This window comes from Seriola aureovittata, chromosome 3 (genome assembly GCF_021018895.1).
Source record: "Seriola aureovittata isolate HTS-2021-v1 ecotype China chromosome 3, ASM2101889v1, whole genome shotgun sequence".
Classification (NCBI taxonomy): domain Eukaryota; kingdom Metazoa; phylum Chordata; class Actinopteri; order Carangiformes; family Carangidae; genus Seriola; species Seriola aureovittata.
The window spans coordinates 18,398,782-18,426,302 of NC_079366.1; the positions used below are offsets into that span (position 1 = coordinate 18,398,782).

Consider the following 27,521-nt stretch of genomic DNA (forward strand, 5'->3'; position numbering starts at 1 on the left):
AAGGAGAAATTTAATTGCATTAGCACAAGCTTCCATGCATTTCTATGGGGTTTATGGGTATTACTTTGTTCCTTTTTGAGGTTTCCCAACCACTGACAAACACTCACACCCACACACACACATATCATCCTAAATATCGTATGATATTAATGGTAGTATCTCAAAATCTACAAGGAGCTACAATTGCTGGGTACCTTTGGATTCAAAATGACTTCAATTTCAATATTTATGCTTTGATCCAGTGTAAATCTGATATTTAGCATGTCAAATTAATGTTAAACTTATATATATATATATATTTATATATATGCATATGTATGTGGGGTTTTCCTTGACATACTAAATATAGTCGTTTGTCATTAATGGGTTTGCAACTTGAATTGTTCTGTCATCATATTTATTACCAATAAATATTTAATACATTTCTAGGTAATGCAAGTTCTCCTCCTGTTAATGGAACATCAGCAGCACCAGGAATCACAACTATTGGCACGCCAGCTGCAACCACAACAGCTGCCACAACATCAGACCCAAAAATTAAGTTGGGATTCAAGTTGCAGCAAACTTTTAATCCACAGCTGACAAACAAATCCTCATCAGAGTTTAACCAATTAGAAGACAAAGTAACCACAGCGGTAAGTTCATATACAGACAGTTGACAAATTAAAAGAAAAACTTGTATGAATAAGTAGAGAAACATAATGAATGCAGATGCTTTCAGACACGTGCACTGCATGGTACAATTAAACAATTAACAACCCATCATGCTCTGTGGCAGATATAAAAATACAGGCCCAGTTGATTCTGATTTTGTATCAAGATGACAAGAGATAAAGATCTAAGTAACTTTGAAAGAGCTTTCATTGTTGGGATACAGATGGCAGGTGCTTCAGTCACAAAGACTGCTCAACTGACTAGTGTTTCAATAAGAACAGTGACATCTGCATTTAGCTCTACGGAAAAGACGTTAGTAAACAGGGTCAGACATTGTGGTTGACAACACATTTGATGAGGGTGATGTCCATATATTAGCGCTATATACAAGGAAAAACAGAAGAGCAACTCTTCCTCAGGTGACTGAGAATGTCAATGCAGGACATTGTCAGACTGTGTCAGCAAGAACAATCCGTCGACAATTACATAGAGGGGGATGTTATATTAAGGTTGCAGCATATAAAGCCCCCATTACCAAGATGAATGCACATTTGAAAGTTCAGTGGTGCAAAAACCATAGACACTTGTATACAGAGATGTGGAAAATAGTGATATGGTCAGATGAGTTATCTGTTATCATATTGTTGACTAGTGGGTGAGAGCATATGTGGCGTACACCAGGAGAACAGTATGGGCCTGAATGCTTCAACCTTACAGTGAGGGGATCTGGTGGCTCTGTCATGCTGTGGAGGGATTTTACTGGTATGGTTTGGGTCCATTTGTCCCCTTAGAGGGAAGGGTCACTGTAAATCAATAAATACAAAGTTGTTCTGAGAGATCACCTTTATCCTATGATTAAAAATTTCTGTCCTGATGGGAGTGGTATCTTCCAGGATGGCAGCGCCACCATCCACAGAGCATGAGGGGTCACAGAGTGGTTTGAAGAGTATGAAAATGATGTGAGTCATGCTGTGGCCTTCACAGTCACCAAATCTCAACCCAGTTGAACACCTATGAGAGGTTTTGGACCGATGTGTTAGACGAAGCCAAATGAGGCATCCCTCCAGTATAGTCCAGAGGCTTGTAGAATTAATGCCGTATAGCATTGATACTGTCCTAGTGGCATGTGGTGGTATATTCATCTTTGTGGTGCAAAGTTTTGAACAATCCAAGATAGATAATCACCATTAATGTAATGCTAATTAACGGTTAATAGGATACCTATAAAGCGGCGTGATACATGTAGTTAAAAGTCCCAGTGCTGTTGCCGCTCGTCCAATCAAATTACTTGGTTGGAACTAACTGTTGTATAAAAAGGTAATATCAATTTTCTTGCCTCATATGTATTTTGACAATTTATAACTTTTTTTTAAATGTAATTCATTCACAGCTCAATGCAGTCTATTCACAAAAATTCGGACATAGCTTCAATCGAACTGTCATCAACGGCTTCAGGTATAAATCATTGCTAACTTTGTTATTTAAAAAAGTTATTTTTGCCTGTTTGCTATTGTATTGCTCTGTCTTTTGTTAATAATAGCAATGAAAAGAATGTTCTAATTTCTTTTTTGGTACTAGAAAACAGTGTTCAGTATTTTATGAATGGAATTAAATAATATTTTATTCATAAATATATCATATATCATCCTTGTCCTGGAGCTTTAGCTAAATGACAATGCCTACAATATTCAAATAAGGTTACAGCAGTAAAAAATAACTTCAACAATATTTCTGTTACAGTCAAGGATCCGTTGTTGTGGATGCTGAGCTGATATTCAATAATGCAACTACACTACCAAATGCCAGTTCTGCGGCTCAAACATTGAAGACTGCTGCTTCCAGCTCTAATTTTTCCCTCAGTGTCAACACATCAACTGTTGTTGCAGAAGGTAAGACTTTATATCAATACCAAATGTCATTATTATTGTAATACTGAATGTATGATGACAAGAATGTATTAAAAGACAACACCTATTTGATATTTGTTATTTTCAGTTGTGGTGGCACCAACTGAAGCCCCAGCCACAACTGCACCTTCAACACTGATGATTACAACTCCCTCAGCAGGTATTATCATGACACAACCAGGAACCATGAAATTTTATCTCTGTTCAGATTATACTGCCATAAATACTGTCACTTAATGATTACTCAACACAATATACCAAATACAATACACTTTTCACAACTCAGTGTAACTTCCAGTAAATGTGACAAAGGTATCTAATCACCAGTTCTAATCAATGGAACAACAGGACACAACAAGTTAAACACCGCTTGTGCAATCAATTAAATATTCTGCCTAAAAGCAATCAGTTGTTATAGACGTTGATCAGTTGTGATGAAAATGTTTTATTTTATTAACTTAATCAAAATCATTGCGCCACCAGTCAACACAACCTCATCCCCAGTAAACACAAGCTCACCACCAGTCAATTCAACCTCAACAGCAGTCAATGCAACCTCACAACCAGTCAATCCAACCTCACAACCAGTCAATCCAACCTCTTCACCAATTAACATAACCTCACCACCAATCTCCACCATACCACCTACTGGTAATGCAGTCTACCACAGTTACACATTATTCCTAACTGCAATTTATGTTTATATCAACAGCTCCAAATACTACAGCTGCTCCAACTGCGGCTCCTAATGCAACAGCCGCCCCTACTGCTGCTCCAACTGCTGCTCCCAATGTTACAGCTGCTCCAACTGCGGCTCCCAATGTTACTGCTGCTCCAACTGCTGCTGCCAATGTTACCGCGGCTCCAACTGCTGCTCCCAATGCAACAGCCGCCCCTACTGCTGCTCCAACTGCGGCTCCTAATGCAACAGCCGCCCCTACTGCTGCTCCAACTGCGGCTCCTAATGCAACAGCCGCCCCTACTGCTGCTCCAACTGCTGCTCCCAATGTTACAGCTGCTCCAACTGCGGCTCCCAATGTTACTGCTGCTCCAACTGCGGCTCCTAATGCAACAGCCGCCCCTACTGCTGCTCCAACTGCGGCTCCTAATGCAACAGCCGCCCCTACTGCTGCTCCAACTGCTGCTCCCAATGTTACAGCTGCTCCAACTGCGGCTCCCAATGTTACCGCTGCTCCAACTGCTGCTCCCAATGTTACAGCTGCTCCAACTGCGGCTCCCAATGTTACTGCTGCTCCAACTGCAGCTCCCAATGTTACTGCTGCTCCAACTGCTGCTCCCAATGTTACAGCTGCTCCAACTGCGGCTCCCAATGTTACAGCTGCTCCAACTGCGGCTCCTAATGCAACAGCCGCCCCTACTGCTGCTCCAACTGCGGCTCCCAATGTTACTGCTGCTCCAACTGCTGCTCCCAATGTTACCGCTGCTCCAACTGCTGCTCCCAATGTTACAGCTGCTCCAACTGCGGCTCCTAATGCAACAGCTGCCTCAACAAATTCTTCCACCGCTGCACCAGCTATTTCAACCACCTCTGCATCAACAGATCCTCCTACCTCCAGTGAGGGAACTCTGGGTCTTCAGTTCAGTCTCAACCAAACATTTACATCAGTTCTCTCCAACTCATCCTCAGCTGCATTTCAGTCTTTGGCTACAACAGTGGTCACAGAGGTAAGATGTTGCTGAAATCCTCAATGGGGTTTTTTGACTTAAGCCACAAAAGTGGTCAAAGAGTTTAGATGTTTAAATATACATCAGCCATATTTTAAGAATTATTATATGAATTTCCATAATTCACACTTCATACAATGACTATTTCATTGTATTAGAAGGTATTTTTTTCCGTTCTAATTGGCTTCAAGTTTCAAGTCCCCTAGTCAGACTGAGCCCACATACCATTTGTTTTATATTAAATTGATATGTTCTCTTTTAGGTAAATGAAGCGGCCAAAACGCTGTATGGATCATCTTTCCTTCGTTCCTTCATTAATGCTTTCAGGTAAGACCAAATTTCGATCACTAACTAATGTTTGCCAAACATGTGCTGGTCAGTTGCTGTTATAAAGTCTTACTCTCACTCTTTGTCACTGTAGAAGCGGATCAGTGGTTGTCGACATGACTCTTGTGTTCAAGGACAAAAATTCAATTCCTTCTGCAAGCAGTGCAACTACGCAATTCAGCACTCAACTTTCCAGCAACTCTTCTACCCTGAACCTTATACCAGGCAGTGTATCTGCACGTAAGTTATTAGTTTTATTTCAGACTTTTTGAATTCATGGTTTACATTTATTAATCTGTTAAATAATGAAATGCAAGTTAATATGTCATATATGTAATGCCTCGATTTTTCTAAATATAAAAGCAAAATCCGGGCTCAAGTTTGGGATGTAGCTTCCTTCTGAACATTCATTTTGAACTTGCAAAATTTGTTTCAATCCAGAGAATTTCACTGATTAATATTTATGTTTTTTTTAATATTTCAGAGACAACATCAAGCAGTCGTCCTCGACCCACGATGGGCTCATTGGCAGTCTTTTCACTAACACTGCTGGCTGTGGCACAGATGCTCATTGACTTATAGTATATTATAGTGTTATAGTACACTGACTTGACTAATAACTTTTACTGGCCTATCAAGTGTGGAAAAAAGCAAGTAGCAATGAACCAAAAAAACACATGAATGTACATTATGAAATTTACCAGTACAGTGTCATGTGGTAAAAAGATATGTGCTGTGTGTCAAACATTGAGAAAGTTTTTCAGTATTTTCCACATTTGATGTTGAAATTTCTTGTTTTAATTACATTTTTATTTACGTTTTATTTAAAGTACCAATCATAAAGATTTTAGGGTCAAGAGTGTCTCTATATGATTTGGCATTTTTGTTGCAGTTACCATTCAATGCATTTGTTTTGTAAAGGCTTCTTTATATGCTATATTCTTCATTGTGGCATTGTTAACATTTTCAAAATGTAAAACAATAATGTACCAAATATTTATTTCAAAGTAAAAGCATTGCATGATTCAGCAAGATATAGTAAATATCCAATGCCATTGTTCAGTGTGAATGAAGGAGCAAGTGTCAACATACTGTGGTGCCAAAAGCTAAAGGTATGGAGGTAACATGATCTTGATGCTGGAGAACAATGATTCATGTTCTGTCTGAGACCAACCATTAATGCTGGAGCTTTTAAACATTTTGAACTATGAAGATGATCTTCATAGTTAATAGATTTGAACATTCAGAATAATTGGTATGGATATGCTATATATTAGATTTGTGATGACTGAATGGAACTGAACCTTTTGAAAAAAATGTATTTGTAATTGTCAACAACAAGGTTTATGATTGTCACCAAGACTTTTAAGGGAATTCAAATGAATACATCATAATGTGGACATGAAAGTATCAGGAGAAAAACCTGGCTTTTGGACATCTGAGAACCTTACAAGAAACACATCCTGGCAAGATTCTGCACATCATGTGCAACTCTATCTTGTTCTGAAAATCACTTCATCAGAAAACAATGGTAAATTGATACCCACATTGGAAAAGAGGAGCTGTCCACAATCATCTGTATTGTTTGAATGGTGACACAGAATATATAAATCTTCTCACGTGTCATATCTTAAAGGTCTTTGATTTCTGATTGGACACTTTAACCAGTTTTTGATGTCATATCTATGCATTTTTCATAGTTTAACACACCTATTTAAGCTTTTGGTTATACACTCTAGCACATACAAACCTGTAATTATGAGATTGCCTTGCTGCCTTGGCCTGTGACTGCATAATCAGGTATGTAATATCTCGAATGGTGACCACATCCTGCATATGAGACTCCCAAAACAGGAGGGTTATGGTTTGGGGTTTTACATACATGATATTTCTAATAGTGAAAGTACAATCCATTGACTTCTATTGAGAGTGACTTGCCATTTTCTCATAATGTACATGCAATATGAATGACACACCAGAAGAGGGCTGCATTGCCCCGAGGATGTTTCAGACTTGTGTATGTGTGTAAACTACTTTCATCCCCGAAATGTTATATTTATAGTTTTGTGCACTCTTGTTAGTCAAGGTCGCACTGCTCTCACATTACCCCCAGCTATGACCATGACTTAGCTTTGATTTTTTTTTTTTTTAAATAGCCAGAGAGAACAATTTTAAATGAAAAAAAACATGAATCAGTGAGAAAAACAAGAGCAATAGAGAGAAAAAAATAATTTATCTGAAGTTGTTTGGCTCCAAGTTCATATGGGATTTTTGCAGCCCCAAAAATTTGAAACTGAAATTACTGTTATGCAGGTTATGCAGTTTTATTCTTGCCCTTCTAGCAGATATTTTATACCTAAAGAAACATTCAATCTATACACTATAATGGCCATAATAATTACTTAATTGATTAAAGTTAGTTAGAAGTCATTATCATATAACTAATGGTCAATTATGTAAGTATTAATTAATCAATATACTAATGGTCCAGTAAACTGCAAATTTTAATTATGCACTCTCTGTAAACACAGCAAAAATAGAGAGCATCACACAATGATGAATGCATTGATTGTGGTGACGTGCTAACAGAGTCTGGAAGAGGGTATTCTATACAGATTGTAAAGCAAATTTGTGATTTTGGGACATAAAAATAAAATAGACTTTACCTGACAGAAGATGGGGGGGTGGGGGGGTGGAAAGGAAGCAGAGAGTTAATATTGGCTTGCTAACCAGATGGGGTCAGCAGTGAGCATATGCAGCATCTTCTTCTGAGGGTAAGATGTGGTGCATAACTGAGCATTTTACAGACCTATCTTTTGAAAACAAGTAAGCTGGAATACATTAAAAACTAAGCGTTAGTGGTAGCTCATGGTACCTACAGTTAATAAAAACCTGGTGGCTATAGTCCTCATTTCAGCTGACAAAGTCCACAGTTGCAACTAGAGAAGCTCATTTTGTTTACCTTTGTGTGTCACTAAAGATCCACTGTTTAAAAAAATACAAATTTCTAGTGGTAAATCTGCCCCTGTTATCTCTGTAAAAAGCTGGACAAAAAGTGGCAAGGTGTGGCTAATTTAAAATGTCATACTTAAAATATTTACACATATGCAAGAGTAATACAAATGGAAGAAAGAAAAAGTCAAATTAAACTTTACAAAAAAAAAAGAAGTGAGGATTCAATAGTCAGGTGAAATCATCAAGTTAGAAAGTTAGATCATGGATCAGTGATTGATTGGTTGGATAACACAGCTCATTCTTTCCTTCTTGCCTGACTCAGAGGAGTCTTAAAAGTTGGCATACCCCAGATTGAGCAAGAAACCTGCAAAGTTGGAATAACGTTTGACAGATGAAGAAACACTAACTCCTTCATTGATTCAGCACATTTAAATGAAATATATGAAACAAAGTGTCACAGAACATTTTGCAGATACATACAGATACATTCAAAAATGTTTCAGTTTTGTTCATTAAAAATATCTCCTCATGTTGTTAAAAAAATCTGGACAGCATTATGTTTCTCTTAAAATATATTTTATGGATGCAATTTTTTAGTATATGAACATAAATTCAAGGAGAAAGTGTTGCAAATTCATACAAAGTCCACAATGATAGAAAAACTAATTTGAAGGATCATATACTACCATTAGTCAGTAGTACACTGCTGATAATGAAATGTGTAATCATACAAGATAGGTCACTCTATTTGTCCTCCAGCAAATGCAACAAAGCACGGGAATCAACCTCTGCTCACTCCTCTTTCGGAAACAAAAGAACAGATGTGCAGCCAGTCTACCCTGTCTATAAAGCACACTTGTATTACACATATGAATGACTGGTCTGAAAAAACACTAGTTATTGAGCCAATGTGCCTTTTATTGCACACTTCATTAAAAATCCCCCATGTTTAATTAGAACACATCCGCCACACTTGAGATACGTCTGTCACTGGCTGAGGCCCAAGGTATTCAAGCTCAGTAGGACTGGCTGTGCTCTACTGCACACTGAAACACATGAAAGGGATGATGAGCGCTGTTTCAGGGGTATGTAGAAAGTGAAGCTGCACCCCTGCTGGTTCATGCTACCTTTGGTTTTTTCCAAAATTATGCTCACTGTAAGTGTCCAAAAAGACACCTGTATTCAGATGCTTTTAAAATTGATACAATGTCCAAATGTGTTTTTCAGCAGTTAAAGATGGTCCTCACAGCATGTAATTTGTAAATTTCTGAGTTACACTGCTTCCAAACTCCCCATGCCTGGTGAAGGTATTACAATCCATCCTGAAGGGGACATAAATGTCTAAATCAAATATCATGGTAATCCATCCAACAGTTGTTGAGACATTTTACTAATAAACAAAAATGCCAACCTGCAGTAGGTGCTACAGGGAAAGTCAGAGGATAACCAAAATCAGTAGGATTAATCTTCTGAGGACTGATAATGTCTGCACAAAATGTCATGGCAATCCATCTAATTATAACCATTTAGTGTTTGCACTTTATTATATACCGTAGTCTATAGTCGTAATGACAGGGTTAGGTGCTTACATTAAGTTGGCGTCAAATATAATTTCCTCCAACATGATTTTCCATGCACTACTGTGCAAATGTACTAATTTCAAAGTCATTTCAACATACTGTACCATAATAAGAATGGCTGTGTCATCAAAAAAAATAGAAAATGTAAGCCTCCTGGTTGCTCTTTGTAGAGTCGTTTGAACTGAGTTGGCAGGGGAGTTGGCAGCAGACTGTATTTTTTACTGTGATTATTGTTGCATGTGTTCATTGCAGCCCACTTCCCACATCTCCCATCCCTCTCCTCTCCGTGTAGAACCAAGGTTGACAGACCTGTAGTATGACACAGACATGAGGACAGACGATCATCTCTCTTCTATACAGGTAAGTGACATTGTTTAAACATTTTTTTGGTACTGCCTAATATGAACCAGTGCAATAAACAAATCTTTGATTTTAAACTGAATTTAAAAGATCTTGTTTGAAATGCTAACATCTATAAATAAGTCATCTAGAGTCACAGTAACTGAGCGGCTCTTGGCAAAGATGGAAAGATGCGTATACTACTGAATTTATGGTACTTTAAATATGTCTTCTTCAGAATTGCAGGTATTATAGCCTCCAAATGAAAAAACAGTTAAACTTCCTGCTTCGATATTTTATATTACATTTTAATGTGAACACCAGCACCATACTAGGAGTATTGTTTTCTTCAGTATTTCATTGCAAAGGATGCAACCACAAGGAAACATATAAAGATATTTTTATTATTACCAAGCATCAAATATGACAAACATAAAAATAAATTTGTTTTCACTAAACTACAATTGGTAATATAAGCTTGACAGGAAGACATTATGTAAAGCTTTTGCACTGATAATGACTAACTATTGTCTATGATCACTGTAAATCACCAAATTGACTTTTAGAAGATGATTTTATAGATAATAGAGGATGGGAATATGTACTGTACAAAACAATAGACTTTATTATAATTGTGTGTTTCTTGCAGACATGGGGCTTCTAAAGATTAGAGGATGAAAGGGAACAGTGACATGTGTGTGTGTGTGTGTGTGTGTGTGTGTGTGTGTGTGTGTGTGTGTGTGTGTGTGTGTGTGTGTGTGTGTGTATATGGGGGATGGGGTGGAGGTGACTGCCCTTACCATTTTTGCTCAGTGCCAAAGTGCCCTCTACCTCCCTGAAGAGGGAAGTGTGGCAGAGTAAAGTGCACTTTCACCTGTTTTAACTGAATAGATGATTCATTTATGAACAGCTTTCAATTAAGAAATGAATATACACCTAAATAAAATTTTCAAAACTGGATGAGTAAGATATATACAGTATGTCGTGAGTTTAAATGAATACATTTATTTATTTTACCTTGACTTCACTGACACCAATGTGTGTCATTTCAACTCAACAGGTCTTCAAGCTCAAACAAGAACCTATATTTTCAATCAGCTTCGCTTTGCCATCACTGCATAGTCCCTGTGGTGTTCATTAAAATCTGTTCCAAATCAGCTGGAACATCTGCTCCTTGTTCACACCACTGGCACTTGGAATTTGTCATATGTGTTCAGCTGTGTGACATCCTCTAATGTGCAATGCCTGAATTCAGAGGTCTAAAATTGAACAAATACATAATTATTCCCAGAGGCAAACACACTTGGAAAATGAAATAAATGACTAATATTCTCACAAACCTCCAATTTATTTTGTGATAACATTGACCTGATGATGTTAATGTGGAGAATCCCATGCCTCCTCAAGCTACTTGGTGCTATCTGATGCTTTAGAGTATTTTTTTCTTTTTTGGATTAGAAAACAAGTGCTAAATGTAATAATGTATTATTCTCATCATAATATCATGACCTGTGTTGATGGAAAGAACATCTGGTTTTGCTCACTACACCAAGCAAATAGATAGCATTTTAGACAAGGCATGTCAACGGCTTTCCAACCCAACACTCTTTTGTGATTGGTACGACAAACTAAAGCTTACAGCTTAGAAATTAATTAATGACAAGTTGGAGCAGAAGTTCTGTCTGAAACAAATTTTTGTCACTGTTAATGAAGCACTAGAGTATAAGCAGAGCGCTTTGAAATGCCTCTCTTACTGCAATGTCAAACAAAAACACTCATTTCTTACAACTGTATCTGTGTGTTTTGACAGGTTTGATTAGACCATGGATAACGGCAGCTTGGGATTGCTTGGAGATGCTAACACATCTCTTCAGATTGAACTTCAGTCCTGTACTACAGTGAGGAACCAGGTTTCTCGCATTTTCCTGTATGCCTTCCTCTCTGTTGGCATCGCCTGCACAGTGGTGGGAAATTTCCTGGTGGTCTTGTCCATCGCCTACTTCAAGCAGTTGCAATCACCCACAAATTCCTTCGTCATGTCCTTGGCAGTGGCTGATTGCCTCGTTGGCCTGGTAGTGATGCCCTATAGTATGATTCGGACTGTGGAGGGATGCTGGTACTTTGGTGCCCTTTTTTGTCAACTTCACTCGAGCCTAGATGTGATGCTGTGCACTGCCTCCATATTCCATCTCAGCTGCATTGCCTTTGACCGCTACTATGCTGTCTGCAACCCGCTAGTTTACTCTTTAAAGATGTCTCGTAGTCGGGTAGCTCTCCTCATTGTTGTGTGTTGGGCTGTTCCCATGCTCATTTCCTTTGGCCCCATAATGCTAGATCTTCATATTGCTGGTGTGGACATCTTGCTCCCTAAAGATGTATGCGTATTCTTGGTCAATCGAATTTATGCTGTCATGGCTTCCATGGTAGCCTTCTACTTGCCAATGGCTATCATGCTAGTAGCCTACTGGAAGATCTTCAAAGCCGCCAAAAGGCAGGCCAAACAGATCAGCGCCATGGAAAGTCAGATGGCAGCTGGAGTGGGAAAAGACTCGAGCAAGAAACAAAGACACCGAAACACTATGAGGAGGGAGAGAAAGGCTGCAAAAACTTTGGGTATCATCATGGGAGTTTTCCTAATCTTCTGGATGCCCTTCTTTACAGTCAACATTGTGGACCCGTTTATTGAATACAGCACAGAAGTGGTTGTTTGGGATATATTTTTGTGGCTAGGCTATATCAACTCATCTCTAAATCCCTTCCTGTATGGTTTTTTCAACCGTTCCTTCCGCAGGGCATTCCTCATGTTCATTGGCTGCAGGGTATGCTTGCCTGGATCCTCCCCTGGGATGGAGCTATCTCACACTAGGAAAGATGCAAATGAGCGTGCAGATAAATCATGAAATACAGATAATATCTCTATATTTTGTGGAGGCATACAAACATCAATGAATAGTAAGGGCTATATAGTTTTGGGAATCAAAGGCACTGTTCAATGTGCTCCAACCAGTTTTTTATTAACAGCCAGGCAAGATAATGTTTCAAAATGTTTCAATTAGGAAGAATTCTTATTCTAAGAATTGGTAGTGAAGTGGGACTGCCATCGACTATGACTTCAACTGTGATGTCTGAAATAACTTCTTTAATTTCCTTGTAAAAGTAGTGTGCTCTGTTGCATAATATGTTTTTATCTTGTGACAGAAAAAAAAGGATCTGAATAGGCTCTGCCACAAAAGCGTTTTCCAGTATTAGCACTGTCAAGTAAATAAGCTTTGGATGACTTCCATGTGTTTCTATGGTACCCCAATGTAGAAAATGTGCTTGTGATATTAGATGAAAATCAAACCAGAAAGTAGTTGTGAACTGTGGGAATAATTTGCCTATACATGCCAGTCATCATCAGGCTAACATTTACCTGTATCCCTATAATATGTTTATGTCTATAGCAGACAGATGTCTATTGGTTGAACTTGACTAATTCAAATGATTGCCACATGTGTATATAGCTACATTACAGGGCCTAGAAACGGCTGAAAATGACTTAACAATGATTTGCTTTCATCAATACGAGTGAGGAGGAGGACCGACCTAGATCTTAACCACAGATAACAGGTTTTTTATGAAAGAAAACAATTTCCAATGTTTAAACAAAAAAAAAAAAAAAAAAGGAAAAGCAAAGAAAACGCATGGCATGGAAAGGCAACATCGACCTTCACTATGGGACACACGGAAGATTTACATCTGAAGTAAAGGACTTTCTCATAATGATAAACTTTATGATTCTTTTCTTCGGGACTTTGATGCACTGATTCCAAGCTAAAGTTGATTTATTATTATGTGAAGTAAATTTACAGTTTTAGTATCCACATCTACTGTATCATAGTGGTTGAACACTAATCTCTATTCAACCATATCACATGTATATTCAGAGTTATGAAAAAATACATAATACAAAATCATGATTAAAACACAGGCCTGTTTTATTCCTGTTTACAAACATTACTGACGTCAACAAACCTTGTGAGGTCACCAACATTGTCAGATAGAATTACTAACCTTGATTTTGTTGTTGTCAGTCTGTATATTCAGCTCTCTCAGTTTGAGAGAAATAGCTTATTGTAATTCTGTTTTTTATTATGTTGGTGGGGCAATGCTCCTGTTTACGTTTGGGTTGTTTTGCTTTTAACAGCGATAGATGTTCTCACTGCCATTACTGAAAAAAATATCACATGATGTGGAACTCTTTCAGAAGGACCAAAAACTGTAGAGCTCAAGCCTAACTAAGAGAACAAGGTATCCAGGTGATTGCATTGGGAAAGGCAAAGTCATCCTGGCATATCCTACAGATAAGGATAAAGGCACACACAGTTTTAAAGTGTGTAATGTGTGATGTCAAATTAAATGAAAGGCGCACATTTGACTGTGCCTCTCATTGTGTTTAGACTAGCAATCTGTGTAATTTTACTGTCTGGTTTGCTAGTTAATTACACAATCTCTCCCTTAGACTGCTTTGTTTGCTCATCGCAAGTGAAGGAGGAGAAGTAATGGGCACGGTTATTTAACAGGCTATAGCTTTGGAGAGGGATAAGGAGCCAAATTTGAATTCTGTGAATGAACATGAAAGTTGAACACAAATCCCTTATTTTACACCAGGGTAAATCAACACCTATTAAATACAAGGTGGTGGTGGTGGGGGGGGGGGGGGGGGGGGGGGGGTTGCTAGAGTCTGACACCCCCTGATTAAGATTAATATTAAGATTAAGACCAAAAAAAAAAGAAGTATAAACAACAGTTCAGAGGGGTTGAAACATTTATATATCCTTCTTACCTGTATTACATGTAAATCCCATATTCATGCCTCGAATAATCCTGTACTACAATTTCAGACACCCCTAAAGTGGACTATACCATTTCTCTACCTTGACGTTAGCTGCGCATCACATCTGCCTTCGTCACTCCCATCTGTGGCCAGCGTCTTTATTGTGCAGGTAAATATAAGTAGCAGTCGCTAACTATCCAGATTGTTTAATACATTTTACTTTCTTACCTTTTGAGTTTCTGAATCAGACTGTGTCAAGTATCTGGATGAAAGCTAATTTTAGCTAGTTTCTATCTTTTGCTTTAAGTTAGAGTTTAGCTAACCAATGTTAGCTAGCACCCTTTCATTTCATTACCAATATTAAATGTTTAGGTAGCGAAAAACTGGTGCTCAGTCACGAGCAGTGACACAATGGATTAGATGCTGTAGAGATCAATTTTGACATCAATATAGTGTTAATTATTTCATTTTAATAGTCTCGTGGCTGTGGTGGTTTAGTCTTTTACATTTTCGGTATTATCCCCTTTAAGAGGCACCCTCGTTGTTTTCAATCAGGAATTCAGTAGTTTTAATTGGATGAGTAACTGAACAATATGTGTACTAAAGGCTAAGTAATTGTATTAACAGTTTACTTTAAGTAATGTGCTTAAGTACAATTTTGGGGTACTTGCACTTAACTTGAGTATTTCCATTTTTTTGCTACTTTATACTTCCACTCCTACATTGTACATGCTACTCCACTACATTTATTTGACAGCTTTAGTTAAACAAGCAAGATACTGTATTCACTGTAACATCTCAGTTCACTGAAGCATGTGCCTGCACTGCACTGGGTTCCCTTTCACCCTGGAGAAAAAGTTGATCCCCTTATTATAATTAGCACTCTGCACAGTACCAGTGTAAACTGCATCTCCAAAGATGTCTGAAGCAACTTGTCCTTCTGGCAAAACCCCAGTAATTAAAGTAAGATTTGGTATTTTGACAGCTGTTAGCCAGCTGCTGATACAGCCAGTAATGTTGCATGATTGGAAAACCTACCCCATAGTTCGCAGTGCAACAGCAGTTTTCTGACTTGTGTGAGTTGTTGTGTTGCTTTAGCCTTTTGTTGTTTGAAAACTCCTGCTGTAAAAAAACAAAGGAATACATTGAAATCGACATATAAATACGTGGTCTCCTTCAGTGTGTTCCTGCCAGGGTTGGTTGAAAGTCGAATTATTTAAGTGGCACCCATCCAAATCTGCTTTTTGAGATGAAAATAAGCTGAAAACTAAGTATAATGTAGTGCATAAGCTTAAAATACCTCTCAGGACTAAAAAAAAGTGACTATATTAACTATGACTATAACTATTCACTGTAACTATTCACTATTGTATTTTGATATTTTAAATAAATAAAGTTATACAAACATTGAATTGATGTATCCAAAACATTCTGGACCTCTGAAATAACATGTTCACAACATTAAAATTATGCATATTTTACCCGAATTTTATTTATGTTTTAATCTTCTTTTATATTTCATGTCATCTAATTGTTTGTGGTGTGACAATGAATCACACTCCCAGCATAAATATTTTTATCTTTTGAATTAAATTTTGTGCCATTGAAAATGAGAGATAGACAGAGGGCCAATAATAATTACTTTGTAGCAAGATGACAATGTATTTGTCAGAGCTATCAATACTTCTGATAAGTGGGAACCAAAAGTATCATGTTTCACAATCCGCCAAACATTCTTCCATTATTGTGATTGATCAGTGTCTAATCATGCGGCAGTGTTACTTTCTAAACATGCTTGATGAAGTCTTTTGGTATAAATGGAAATATGAAATGAAGTTGTGTTTTGAATGTGCTCATGAAAACATTGCAGTCTTAGACAGGACACACTGAATGTAGGAGAATAGTAAAATTAGGCAGATGGTGGATAATTGTGCACGTGAAGGTGTTCTCTCACTTTTTGCATATTGACATTATTATTTTATTTTTATTTCATGATAACAAGTTTTTAAAAAGAGGCTCAATGCCTTTTTAAGGAGCAGTCTTACCCATAAACATTTCAGAATTAAAATATTAATTACCCTAGTAAAAGTTTATAGTTTGTTCACAGCTTAAAATGTTAATACACAGATTGAGTTAGAGGGGCAACATGCATGACATAGACAAAAAATGTTTAATACTCTGTTTAATTTCTGTGTCGTAGTTTTTCAAACTAAATGTTAAACATTCACAATTTTTTTAAATCTAAGCCTGTGTTGAGTTTGTAATTTAAAATTTGTGTTTTTAAACAGATATAACATACACACTGTGCACAGGTTTTGTGGCACATTGTAGCCAATGAAATATTAAGTAAAGCACAACTGATGAGGAAATATAAAATGTAAAATAAAATATATGTACATTTTTTCTTTTTCCAGTTTTAAACAGAGCTGTTAATCTGCTTCTTTTGTGATCTTGCTCATTTAAACAGCCACTTGTGCAGCAACATTGTGTTAGTATCAAGTCAGGTTTTGTCTAAATGTTTAATCCATTTCCATGGTGATATTCCATGGATGAGGTTTATTAGTCTTAATAGAGGTAAGATCTCTCTCTGTCTCTCTCTCTCTCTCTCTCTCTCTCTCTCTCTCTCTCTCCTTTTTTCTCTGTCTACTTAACTCACAGTGCTATTGTAGTTATTTCTCATTTATTTTGTGAATCAGCAGTGTGGTGAGTTGTACTAGACTTATACCAACAGTCAACCTAACAGGTTATCTCACACAGAGCAAAGGGCTGTGTTGCCATGGTAACAAACAATCACATCTGCTGACAATTGACCAAAAGAAGAAAACATGACTCAGTTTGTGGTTTAACATTGCTGTAAAGTGAGCTATGAGACTGGAAAGTGTTTCTGGAAACCCTGGTAACTTGAAACTATAGCTATTTTATTTGTTGCAATTGCCTCACTCTTCTTGTAACTTGTAACCTAATCCTGCAAGGCACTTAGATGCCCAGTGCATAGCAAATTAGCCTTATTCAAGATAATCAAGAACAATACATCCTTGTGCCAAAGATGCACTTAGATGTTCATCTGGAGTCTTTTTCTTGCTCTATGCTCTAGAGCATAGTCAAACTGTGTCTCTGTTAAACCAGCAGCATCACTATCACCAGCGCTAGTGCACTAGCAGTACACACTATGCAGTGACTTGTTACTTGAGTTAGGAAATAGCTTTGATGAAGTTATGTTGTTGTTTCAAGTCAGTTTTTTTGTGGGACAGAGGGGAGAGTGAAAATAATTGGAAATGGAGAATTAATGGTTTAAAGGACATTTGACCTTTGAAAAAGACCACAACAAACATCATCTGAACAGTGACAGCTATAGTTTTGTATATATTTTTTGAAATATATTTCTGCTATTAATGTCTGGATTTCGAGACTATCCCATACACTGGCAACAATTTGTGCTTTGATGTTTTAGTCCAAGATGAGCACTGTCTTCTGTTTCTCTTCATCCAATTCCTTCTCTTCATTGAGATTTTTTTAAATTATTACAAATGCAAAAAGTAAAGTTCTGTTGCCTGATTTTGGTGGAATGAAGCTAATAGCAGGAAGTCATTGAAATTTCTTAGTCTTCATAGAGTCTCTTTTTCTCTGTTTCTCTACAATGCCTAGTGTTACGTGAGTGTGTGTGTGTCTCTGTGTTACTCTCATTTTAAATTCCTAAATTCTTTATTTGTATTTGATTCTCAATCAACAGATTCTCACTCTGTTCACCTTGACAGGTTAAGATATTGATTTTTTTCCTCATTTGGTATTTTATTTAAAAACAAACCATTTTGCTTTACAACAGGCTAAGTCAAACTTGGCCTGAAAAAGGTGTGGTAGATAAAACAACCAAAACAATAGTGACATCTGCTGGTTGGGGCAGATGTTTTTTTAGAATTCATGAAATAAATTACAATACTTCACTGTAATTTAACTGAAAACCAGAGTTAGTCTCATCTTGTTCCCCTCCTTTTTATTTTACTTTTCATTTGACATTAACATAAAATCAAAAAATACAAAAAAAAGCATATTTATTTCACATTAGCACTCACTTGGCAGAGCAAATTACAGTTAGGTGGGCCAAGTAAACTCATGTCGACACAAGTCAATTCAATTTTATTTATATAGCGCCAATTCATAAAGTTATCTCATGGCACTGAGATAATGGTTGTTTATGCAAACAAGTGTGCATATCAATGCCAAGTGAACTTATAAATCCAACTTTTAAAATAAATACTGTGCAGCATCTCTGTTTTCAGCTGGCCTCTTATCTTTACAATGCTTTGTCAAAACAGAAAAATGGCACATGAAATACTGTAATTCATTCAACATTAAAAATTGCACTTATGACTCTAACTTTGCTCTGTTCGAGCTTAAAAGTTACATTTTGTAATAGTGGTTTTTTTTTTTTGGTTTTTTTTTTGTTCTTTTTTTGTTTCAAATCAGCTGAACATCAAACAAAGCAGTCACCATTCAATGGGAGTCATCACACAGTATCAGCTGGCTAATACTTAAAGACATGGAGACAGTAATAATGACACTGGTTTATGTTAAAGTCTTACCAAAAGTGCATACACCTGTCAGCTGTGAGCTGTGTAATGTCAATGAAAATAAAGTCCAAGGAGTTGGCTACTTTGGGTCCTTTAAGCAGTTCATGAGAATTTTCATCTAAATAAACATGATGGTCATGAGGGATTGAGATAAAATTTTAGTCTTGTTTGTGCTGGGGTCAAGCCATCATTCTCAGTCCATAGCTTCACTTAAGCTTTGATTCTCAGATAATCTGTGAACACAAAATTATGCCCTATCTTAGTCTTTCTTGCATGTTGGTCCAATATGGCCCTTTGTAAATAAATAAAAGATTCTGTGATGACCCTCTAAATGTCAGTCTCTTTCAGGCCATAGCAGTCTGCCAGATCATAGAACTGATAACTGTTCTGCTCACAGGAGTTGTAAATCCCCATGGAGACTGTGTCTACTATATCAATCCGGCCCACTGCAGGTGTGGTACCTTTTCCTGTCCCTCCTTTAATTTTATTTGACAGATTGTTCACTTTCTTTTTGAGCTGGACAGAAGACTTTTGCAGGGGTGGAAACAGACTCCATCCTTTGAAACCTAGCGAGTGCCCTTTCCCCTTGTGTAACAATGAGCTGCCACAGGATTCATGTACAGTGTAGCCAGGCTTATAATCTGCTCTCTGATCCCTTGTCTTTCCTTTGACAGCTGTCCGCCACCTCTGGTCATAGAAGCGGCGAAGGACCCTCTGTCTTTGGTGACACTGGCACCTGAGGAGCCGAGTGAAAGCCCTCTGGAACTCTTTGCTGGAGCACGGGTAGATCATGGGGTTGATGCAGCTGTTGAAGTAGCCCAGCCAAAAGACTACCTTGAACACAGTGTCAGATGGCTTCAGTGCCGGGAAGAAGGAACCTATGGAGAAGAAGGTAAGATTTGTGAGTAGCCAAAATGTATAGTATATACACAATACAGGATACTGCTGTCAATGTTCCATAAAGAATCAAAATAATTTTCACAATAAATGTCTTCAAAGTGCAGAACAGTTGAAGCAAAATGTAGGTACAGGGAATGTAACGCTAAATACAGTTTATGATTTTTGGAAATAAAATGGCAACCATTTTGTCAGACTGAACAGGTTAAAAATATATAACAAGTAAAAATTGTTAAAATGGTTTATCTCTTTTAGGAACTACATAGGAAAGCATTATTAAGGAGATCCTGAATCTGCTCCTCTACTGCTTGACTCATACACTACAAACAATGCACTACTGTGGGCACAGTTGTATTAAGCTATTATACTACGTACATATATTTCATCCCTTTGACAGTCAGATATTCACAGCATTATTTATGTAATGATCTATTGTGCAGCAGTAGCTATTTGTGTTTATTAATAGAAACAGAGGAGGTTCTGATAAATGTGTGGACTTTTATGAATGGAATGGATATTTACAGAGGAAGTATTAACCACAAGCCTGAGTGCACAAAGCTCTTTCTATGATGCCTTTGCTGGAGTAGAATATGTGATGATGAGACATTTTCTTTATTTCTGCCGAATGTTTCAATTTCTTGGTTTGAGTTGATGCAACATTGGCCCGACATTGACACATTAACCAGGCTGCTAACAACATAAAGGAGATTAAAATTTTCCTGTGGTATGTGCTTTCTCAAAGAGGATAAAGTAGAATGTGTCTTGTAAGGTGTTTGCCATGCTTGAATGAGATATCTGATGTTTGATTCATGATGCTTTGAAAATTCTACATGTAATACATTACCTTTGCTTGTGCACAGGTTTATAACAACCCTGTCTTTGCCATCTTTGTATGATGGAAAATCCTGCCATAGACAACCTTGAAATATTACATTTATCAGCTTTATCAGCTTTTGTAGGGTGGTTTCTTTTTTGGCATATGAAGAATGGTGATTCAACATAAACTGTCAGTTTCTTTTTGTTGTTTTTTTTTTTTTTTTTTGAAAATTGCTTCCTGTACAGTACACCAACACCCGGGCTCTCATTACCGTGCTCATGGTCTTTATACTTGCACTGGCAATTTTGATATGACATGCTGTTATTCATGGAATGTTACTTTTTCCTATTGCTTTCTAGTTGTTCTTGTCTCCCCGGGCTTGGATTTAACACAGTGTTGACCCTGGACACAGAGGCAACATATCACAGTGCTAATGTCAAATCTGCACTGCTTGGTCCCAAAAGTCCAATTTCATTTCAGTTCTGTTAGTACAAAGTGTTAATATCTGAAATGGCTTGTATGTGATTTTCAAAGTAATGGTTTCATTGTTTTGACATCAGCTACCAAACGACATCTGTGCACTAACAAATGCAAAACAGGAGACTTGTGCCATTTACTCGAGGACATAAACTGCATAATAAAACAGATTTTTCTAGCTTACTTGTAATGTTTTCTGCAGCATGTAGCAGCTCCTACCTGGCTCTGACTTTGCTTTCATTTCTGTTAAAAGACTTGTCTGTAAACCAGTTCTGATTCTGAATCTTTAAAGATTAAGATGAAAAAAAGTGATTAGGGGAAATGATGTTCTCCATTGATTCTTCTCACTGAAGTCACATCACCTTAAAGGCAGACAGCTAGTGATTCATCATTCTGACGCACAGCCACAACACCGTGACAACAGGTGATTTTTTTTCTTCTTCCTCTTTTTTGTTTTATTGCCTTTGAGATAACAGTATCTTTTAAGTCTGATGTCTGCATGATGATTGCCAACTTAAATCCCCTCTGAGGATGTAATTTTTTTTTAAGTTCACATAGGCTGATACCCCAGTACAAATCATAAAGTCAAGCAACAAATGATTGCTTTGGATACACCCTGAATCCTGTGGAGGAGTCTGGGGACGTGATGGCTCTTTTGTGTGAGCAGGCAGAATCCTGATTGGTCCTCAGTTAAAGAGCTTATGGCATTATCTCCTTGACATTTAATGTTCTGTGTGAAGGTCAATATTTGACACAGCTTTTTAAAAAATTCAACCTCAACATGTGACCACCAAGGATGGTGGTTCAGTGAATACTTGCATTATGGTATGCATTTATAGAAGGTCTTTGCCTTAACCATCATGACATATTGTAATGATTATAATAGCCATAGGGTTACTTATATTACCAGAGATTCTAAATATTACAGGATTTATTGGACTATTTTTGTAGTCCAATTTTGTTGTGTAAGGCTGGTGGTATATTATGATTTTATTATCAAATCCATCCATGAAAATCAACAATGAATTAGTCTCTCTCACAATTGCGGATGTGAGTCCTGTACAGCAGCAGGACAGTGTATGGGATTAACTCAAAATAAACTATGTTGCCCAAGCTCATACAAATGAAGGAAGGTGTGAATTTAACTTTTTTTTTTTCTTTTGACAACAATGGAAGCCATAGGAATAGGATATATCAGGCTTTGGCTGCACAGCCAATGTGTGCTAGTAGTATCAATTCATTGTTGGTTTTGGTTTTTTTTAATTGGATTTTTTGACAATAATAAAATATATAATATCAAAAGACTTAAACCTTAAATAGAGAAAACCTTGAGCTCTTGTTAAACAAACATAACACTCTAACAAATGTAAATTGTAGAGTTGAGGACCACATATATAACATTCCAGGCAAAAGTATCAATCTACCAAAGCATAGTGTTTAGAAATAAATAAAATGACACACTGGGTTTCCTCGTGCTATTAATCTCAATACATACATGTTAGACAGTGTTTTCTAATATATATTTGCTGCAAAACTATATCATTTCCAGTGTATTGTTTCTATATCCCTAATTTCAGAATTGAAAATATACATTCAAAACACAAAGAAGAACAACTGCAGAAAATAAAAGTTTGAAACTTGACACATGTAGTACTTTGTGCCTTCATGTCGCAAAGATTTGGATTTATGTGAGCATGGACAGCAGAGCTTGGAAAAAAACCTGCCAATTATAACATTGTCTGGTAATTAATACTAAAATGCTAATTCTACATTCCCTGTGCAATAGGTTGTGCTTGATATTTATCCATTATACTAGGAGAGAGACAGCATTCAAAGTAGCTCTCAAAGGCTATTTCTCTTTATTCCATCACTTCTCTGGCAATAGAAAAAATAGTACTCATGAGTCTAGTGCACTAATATAAGCAAATGGTGTTAGGGCACTCTAACTAGAGTTTCAGATGAGTCAGGCTACTCTGTCTAGATTTGCATCATCACAGAAAAAGGGGTCTGAGTGGCATAAGAGGTGGTAAAAATACATGTCTGCCTTTCAGCAAAAGCTTACTCATTAATGATGTCTTTCTACAAAGGACCAACATCAATCCGCCTGACTGACCAAGTGTGGAAAAGCAGGGCTTGTACTTGTGGGTTGTGGCTGTGCTACACTTGTCAATCCGCCATTTAGTAAACAAACTGCAACCCAGCCCATAGGGGTGAATCCATAAAAACAACATTGTAATACTTTATTGATCCCTGCGGGGACCTAATGTTTTAAACTACTTCCACCAGGGGCTTGAAATGTCCAGGGTGAAACTGGAGAACAGCATGTCTGAAGGGATTTAACAGGGCAGATGATTTCCATCAAGGAGCTGAAACTCCTGTAAAAGTTTTATTGGGCTTTAACAAACACAGATGACAAAGATGATAATGACGGCCTGACTTCCTCTATCATGCAAGTTTAGACTCCTCTACCATCTACTGGGAATCATAAATTTAAAACAACAATTTATGATAGAACATAATGATTCCTTCTGGCTGAGCTCCCCTTTGTTTTCTCTTGAATACTGATATTTCAGTGTCGTGCCACACTGAGAGTAACGTACTCAGCCTTGACATCTTGGTTGAGGTTTCCCAAGAGCAGGTTGTATAATGTGATCACAGAGACAAGTCAATATGATCAATATGATTATATAGATGAAAATTATTTGATTAGACATTGTTTTTTACAATCAACTCCAAACTTATGGTTCAGAATAGTCATAATGTGTAAATACAAGAACATGTGAATAAATGTTTGGATGATGAATGCAAAAACTCACTCATGTCTTCACTCATTTCCAGACAGAAGAAGGGATGAAGTCTCCAACTGTCTTTGATTTCTGGATACAAATAAACTTGCCCTTTTCACTCCCATTGAGTGAGTAAAGTGATTAGCAGCACCCATTTCATTCCTTGCACCCTCTCTCCCCCTCAGGCTTTTCTCTAATAATTTAATTGTGTAAATTTAGAGGGGCAGCAAGAGTGAGAGTGCTGTGAGTGCTATACCTGATAAGATACTGGCCATTTGTTCATAATAGATTTTTTACAATCAATTACTTCAAATAAATGCAAAATGAAAATTCATGAGGCCACCATTAGTGCGCATGTGTGTAAGTGCAGCTCCATATGCATGTAGCATTTTTCAGTTTGATTTATGTGTAGCCATATTGACTTGCTTTGGTCATCCCCACTAAAGGGGGTTTTCAAACATCTGCACAGATTAGAAAATAATTCTTTATTCGTGTTTTATCTTGCTGATCCTTTCAATATTGAATACCGTTTTAGACATATGCTCAACATTAACACCTAGAGCAAATTGTTTTGTGTTTCCTGGACTTCCTGGTGGCATTTGATGTAATGATTGTGCTGTGGCCTTTCCCTGCTACAAATATGGACCAGGCAACAAAACCCTTAACAAGCGAATACAATATCATTATTTTATATCAGTGTGTGAGACTAAAACAGATATTCCACAGGAGCTGACACAATGAGCAGCTGTGATGCTTTGCAAGGTACTGGGAGCATTTAGTTTGAGTGCTCATTACTGAAGAATGTCAGTGTACTATGACTGCTCTTTAAAAAATGTCTATATCAGCCAGCCCTCAGAGCTCTCAAAAAAATTACAGACATGAAACAAGCCCCAGTAATGGTCAGATTGCAGATTTGCCCCTTCCTGACCAAAGGATTTGTTTTTATAATATTATAACAATCTTAATTTGGATCCATTCCTGGCTCAGTTCCCAAAAGAAACAGCAAATGAAATCCTGCATATCCCTTTTTTCATGTTTCCTCTTATGCCCAAATGTTACTGTGCAGGTTTTTATGGTTGATGATGTATGTTTTCTTTAACTGTAGTGTATTTGGTGTAATACTGGCCTGCTCCTGCAGCCAATAGTTATTTTTATAGATACGTAGGCAGTTCTCTGGAGGAGCTGCCTGAAAAGGTTTAATCACCCCAAATGACGCACAGTTATTAATTATTCACATTAAACATAAATCAGTTAGAAAATATCTAATTTTGTTGCAAATGACGTACATCTACCATTTTAGGTGCAGGTTCAGTCAAGGAGTGAATTATAAACTCAAGTAGGCAACCAGTGAAGGCATTTAAGGTGATAGAATTTTTAAGAATTTGTTTAAGGGTTCTTGAGAAAAGCAAATTTGACTGTGAGGATACAGGCTTATATGAAGCTGTGATATCCCTCGGTACACCGAGACAGACGCACTGAAAGCTATAGGGAGAGAAATGTAAAGTTATAATACATACCCATTGGCAGAAAGAAGAAAAAGGGCAGCCAGCAGAGGATAAACATCCCCACAACGATCGCGAGGGTTTTAGCCGCCTTTTTCTCCCTGGAGAACTTCATCAGCCGCACCGAGAGCGAACTTCTGAACGGGTGGTTTTTGTTGCTCTTTGAACTGCTGGCCGGACGCGCTTCCTCCAGCACGCTGCGACAGTGTATCCGCAGGACCACTTCTATCGACTTGTTTCTCTCTCGCTTGACGCCCGCTTCCAGGCTCTTAGTAGTCCTGCGGGCCACCACATACACCCTAAAATACATGAAGAGGATGACCATGAGCGGGAGGTAGAATGAGAAGAGAGAGGAGAAGAGCGCGTAGCCCGGCTCCTCCGTGATCTTGCAGATGCTGTCGTCAACAGGCGGCGGTTCCTTCCATCCCAGGAGCGGTCCGACAGAGATGACCGTGGATGAGACCCACACTACAACTAAAATAGCTACCGCCTTCCTCTCTGTCATTATGCTCGGGTATTTGAGGCAGTATTTTACCCCTATGTACCGGTCTATGGAGATGATGCAGAGGCTGAGGATGGATGCGGTGCAGCAGAGCACATCCACCGCTGCCCAGATGTTGCAGAAAACTCGGCCAAACACCCAGCATCCCAGAACCTCTAAAGATGCAGAGAAAGGCAGCACAATAATGCTCAGCAGCAGGTCTGCCATGGCTAAGTTAACAATGAAGAAGTTTGTGACAGTCTGCAAATGTTTATTGCACACCACCGAGAGGATGACCAGAATGTTCCCAACAATTGCAACCAAAATAAAAACGGAGAGAAAGATCCCAACCCCGACAACCTGCGAGTCCAGTGTGAAGTTCCTACATGTCGAGATGCTGTCGTTTGGAAACGTTCGCTCCAAAACAGATCCATTGAAAGCGTCAGTAAAATAGATCCCATAGTTGCTTTCGTTCCTCAAGTTAGAGTCTGACATTTTGAAACGCCATAAAGAGAACTTTAAGGTAAGTTTACTAAAGAAAGCAGGGCACTGTCTTCAGTCTCATTTCAGTGTCTGTTTCCAGCAAGACAATTAAACGCTTGTCCTCGCAGGCAAAATTTGCCACAGCCCGAGCGAAGGATGTAAAAAAAAAAAAAAAAAAGAAAAAAAGAAAAGTCCATTTATCTTCAGGCATATGCATGCATGATAAGGAAAGTGATATCTTCAAAAACAAGTATTCAGCTCACTCAAAAATCAATTGCGGATTAGAATCTAGAGGAAGTAAAAGCAATGTTAGATGCAATAATAAAGAAAAAAATCAAATATGTTTAGGTCCATTTCAGCGCATTTCTTCCATGCGATGGTTTTCCACTGGTGGCATCCTTTGTAACAACTCCCTGATCACAGTCAGAGCTGGTACAGCAGGTCTGAACCTACAGCTCCACCCACACGTCACATATTTACTGTTGCGTTCAAAGTCTCCACAAGAGAGCGTCTCTTAAAATCTGGATACGAATTCTATGTGACACACTAATTGAAAGTGCCGCCACTTTTCATATCTTAATCTGACTTGTTTTCATAAAAAGGTGTTAAATGTTCTCTATGTGTATGCGTGTCTTACAGTCTTACAATGCCTACATGTGAAAATAAAGTATAGATTAAAAAAAAAGAGAAGTAAAAGGACAAAAGAGAAACCCTCAACCCTGAGACGACCTCTCCCCTCTACCACAAAGATAAGACAAAGTAACTTCTGTCAGCTCATCTGAACCTCCACCAGGCACCAACAAGCCAGCATTGACAACTTGAGTGAAAAACTATGCCTTCAGGCAAAGCTGTGAAGTCTCCAATGACACTGCAGCTGCCAGCCCCAGGCCTAGTGTGTATAGTTTAAGTAGAAGGACAGGCCTGCACAAACCGCCAGGGAGCCTGGAGGACAGGACAGGTCAGAAGGCAGAGTCATAGAGCGGACAAACAAATCATGCATGGGAAAACATCAGCCCAGGATGCTCAATTACCACTTGTCCAGCGTGTTGTGACATTGAGCTCCATCTTTTTAACAGCATATGATTCATTACATACATGCACTGGAGCCAGAAAGTCTGAGACCGCTGGCCAAGATACTTTTGTTTTGCATTTGCTTTGAACGTAACACTTTTTTTTCATTACACGTGATAATATCAGCTTAACAATGTGGGTAAAAGTTTATTCTTTGAAAAATCTACATGAGTTT

General features: G+C 37.9%; 2 protein-coding genes and 1 long non-coding RNA gene across 3 annotated transcripts in view; 2 read left to right on the forward strand and 1 right to left on the reverse strand.

Annotated features, from left to right (window-relative positions):
- Nucleotides 1-11,271: 11,271 nt before the first annotated feature.
- On the forward strand, nucleotides 11,272-12,348 carry LOC130166679 (5-hydroxytryptamine receptor 4). Its single transcript, XM_056372385.1, has one exon. It carries the CDS (start codon nucleotides 11,272-11,274, stop codon nucleotides 12,346-12,348), a length of 1,077 nt encoding a protein of 358 aa, XP_056228360.1.
- Nucleotides 12,349-14,222: 1,874 nt separating this feature from the next.
- Nucleotides 14,223-27,521, forward strand: part of LOC130166946 (uncharacterized) — a 33,947-nt gene continuing 20,648 nt past the window's right edge. The window contains exons 1-3 of the long non-coding RNA XR_008827212.1: nucleotides 14,223-14,433; nucleotides 19,230-19,284; nucleotides 19,507-19,724. This is a non-coding gene — a long non-coding RNA (uncharacterized LOC130166946). The remainder of the gene's footprint in view (nucleotides 14,434-19,229; nucleotides 19,285-19,506; nucleotides 19,725-27,521) is intronic.
- Nucleotides 18,241-27,057, reverse strand: adra1d (adrenoceptor alpha 1D). Its single transcript, XM_056372811.1, has 2 exons — nucleotides 25,327-27,057; nucleotides 18,241-19,710 (listed from the first exon to the last, which is right to left on the reverse strand). Exons 1-2 carry the CDS (start codon nucleotides 26,285-26,287, stop codon nucleotides 19,160-19,162), a joined length of 1,512 nt encoding a protein of 503 aa, XP_056228786.1. The 5' UTR covers nucleotides 26,288-27,057; the 3' UTR covers nucleotides 18,241-19,159.

Coding starts and splice junctions, on each gene's coding strand:
- LOC130166679 (XM_056372385.1), top strand. CDS start 11,272: ATGGATAACGGCAGCTTGGGATTGCTTGGAGATGCTAACACATCTCTT.
- adra1d (XM_056372811.1), bottom strand. CDS start 26,287: ATGTCAGACTCTAACTTGAGGAACGAAAGCAACTATGGGATCTATTTT. Junction 19,711..25,326: donor TTTCTTCTTTCTGCCAATGG/GTATGTATTATA, acceptor TCTTCTCCATAG/GTTCCTTCTTCCCGGCACTG.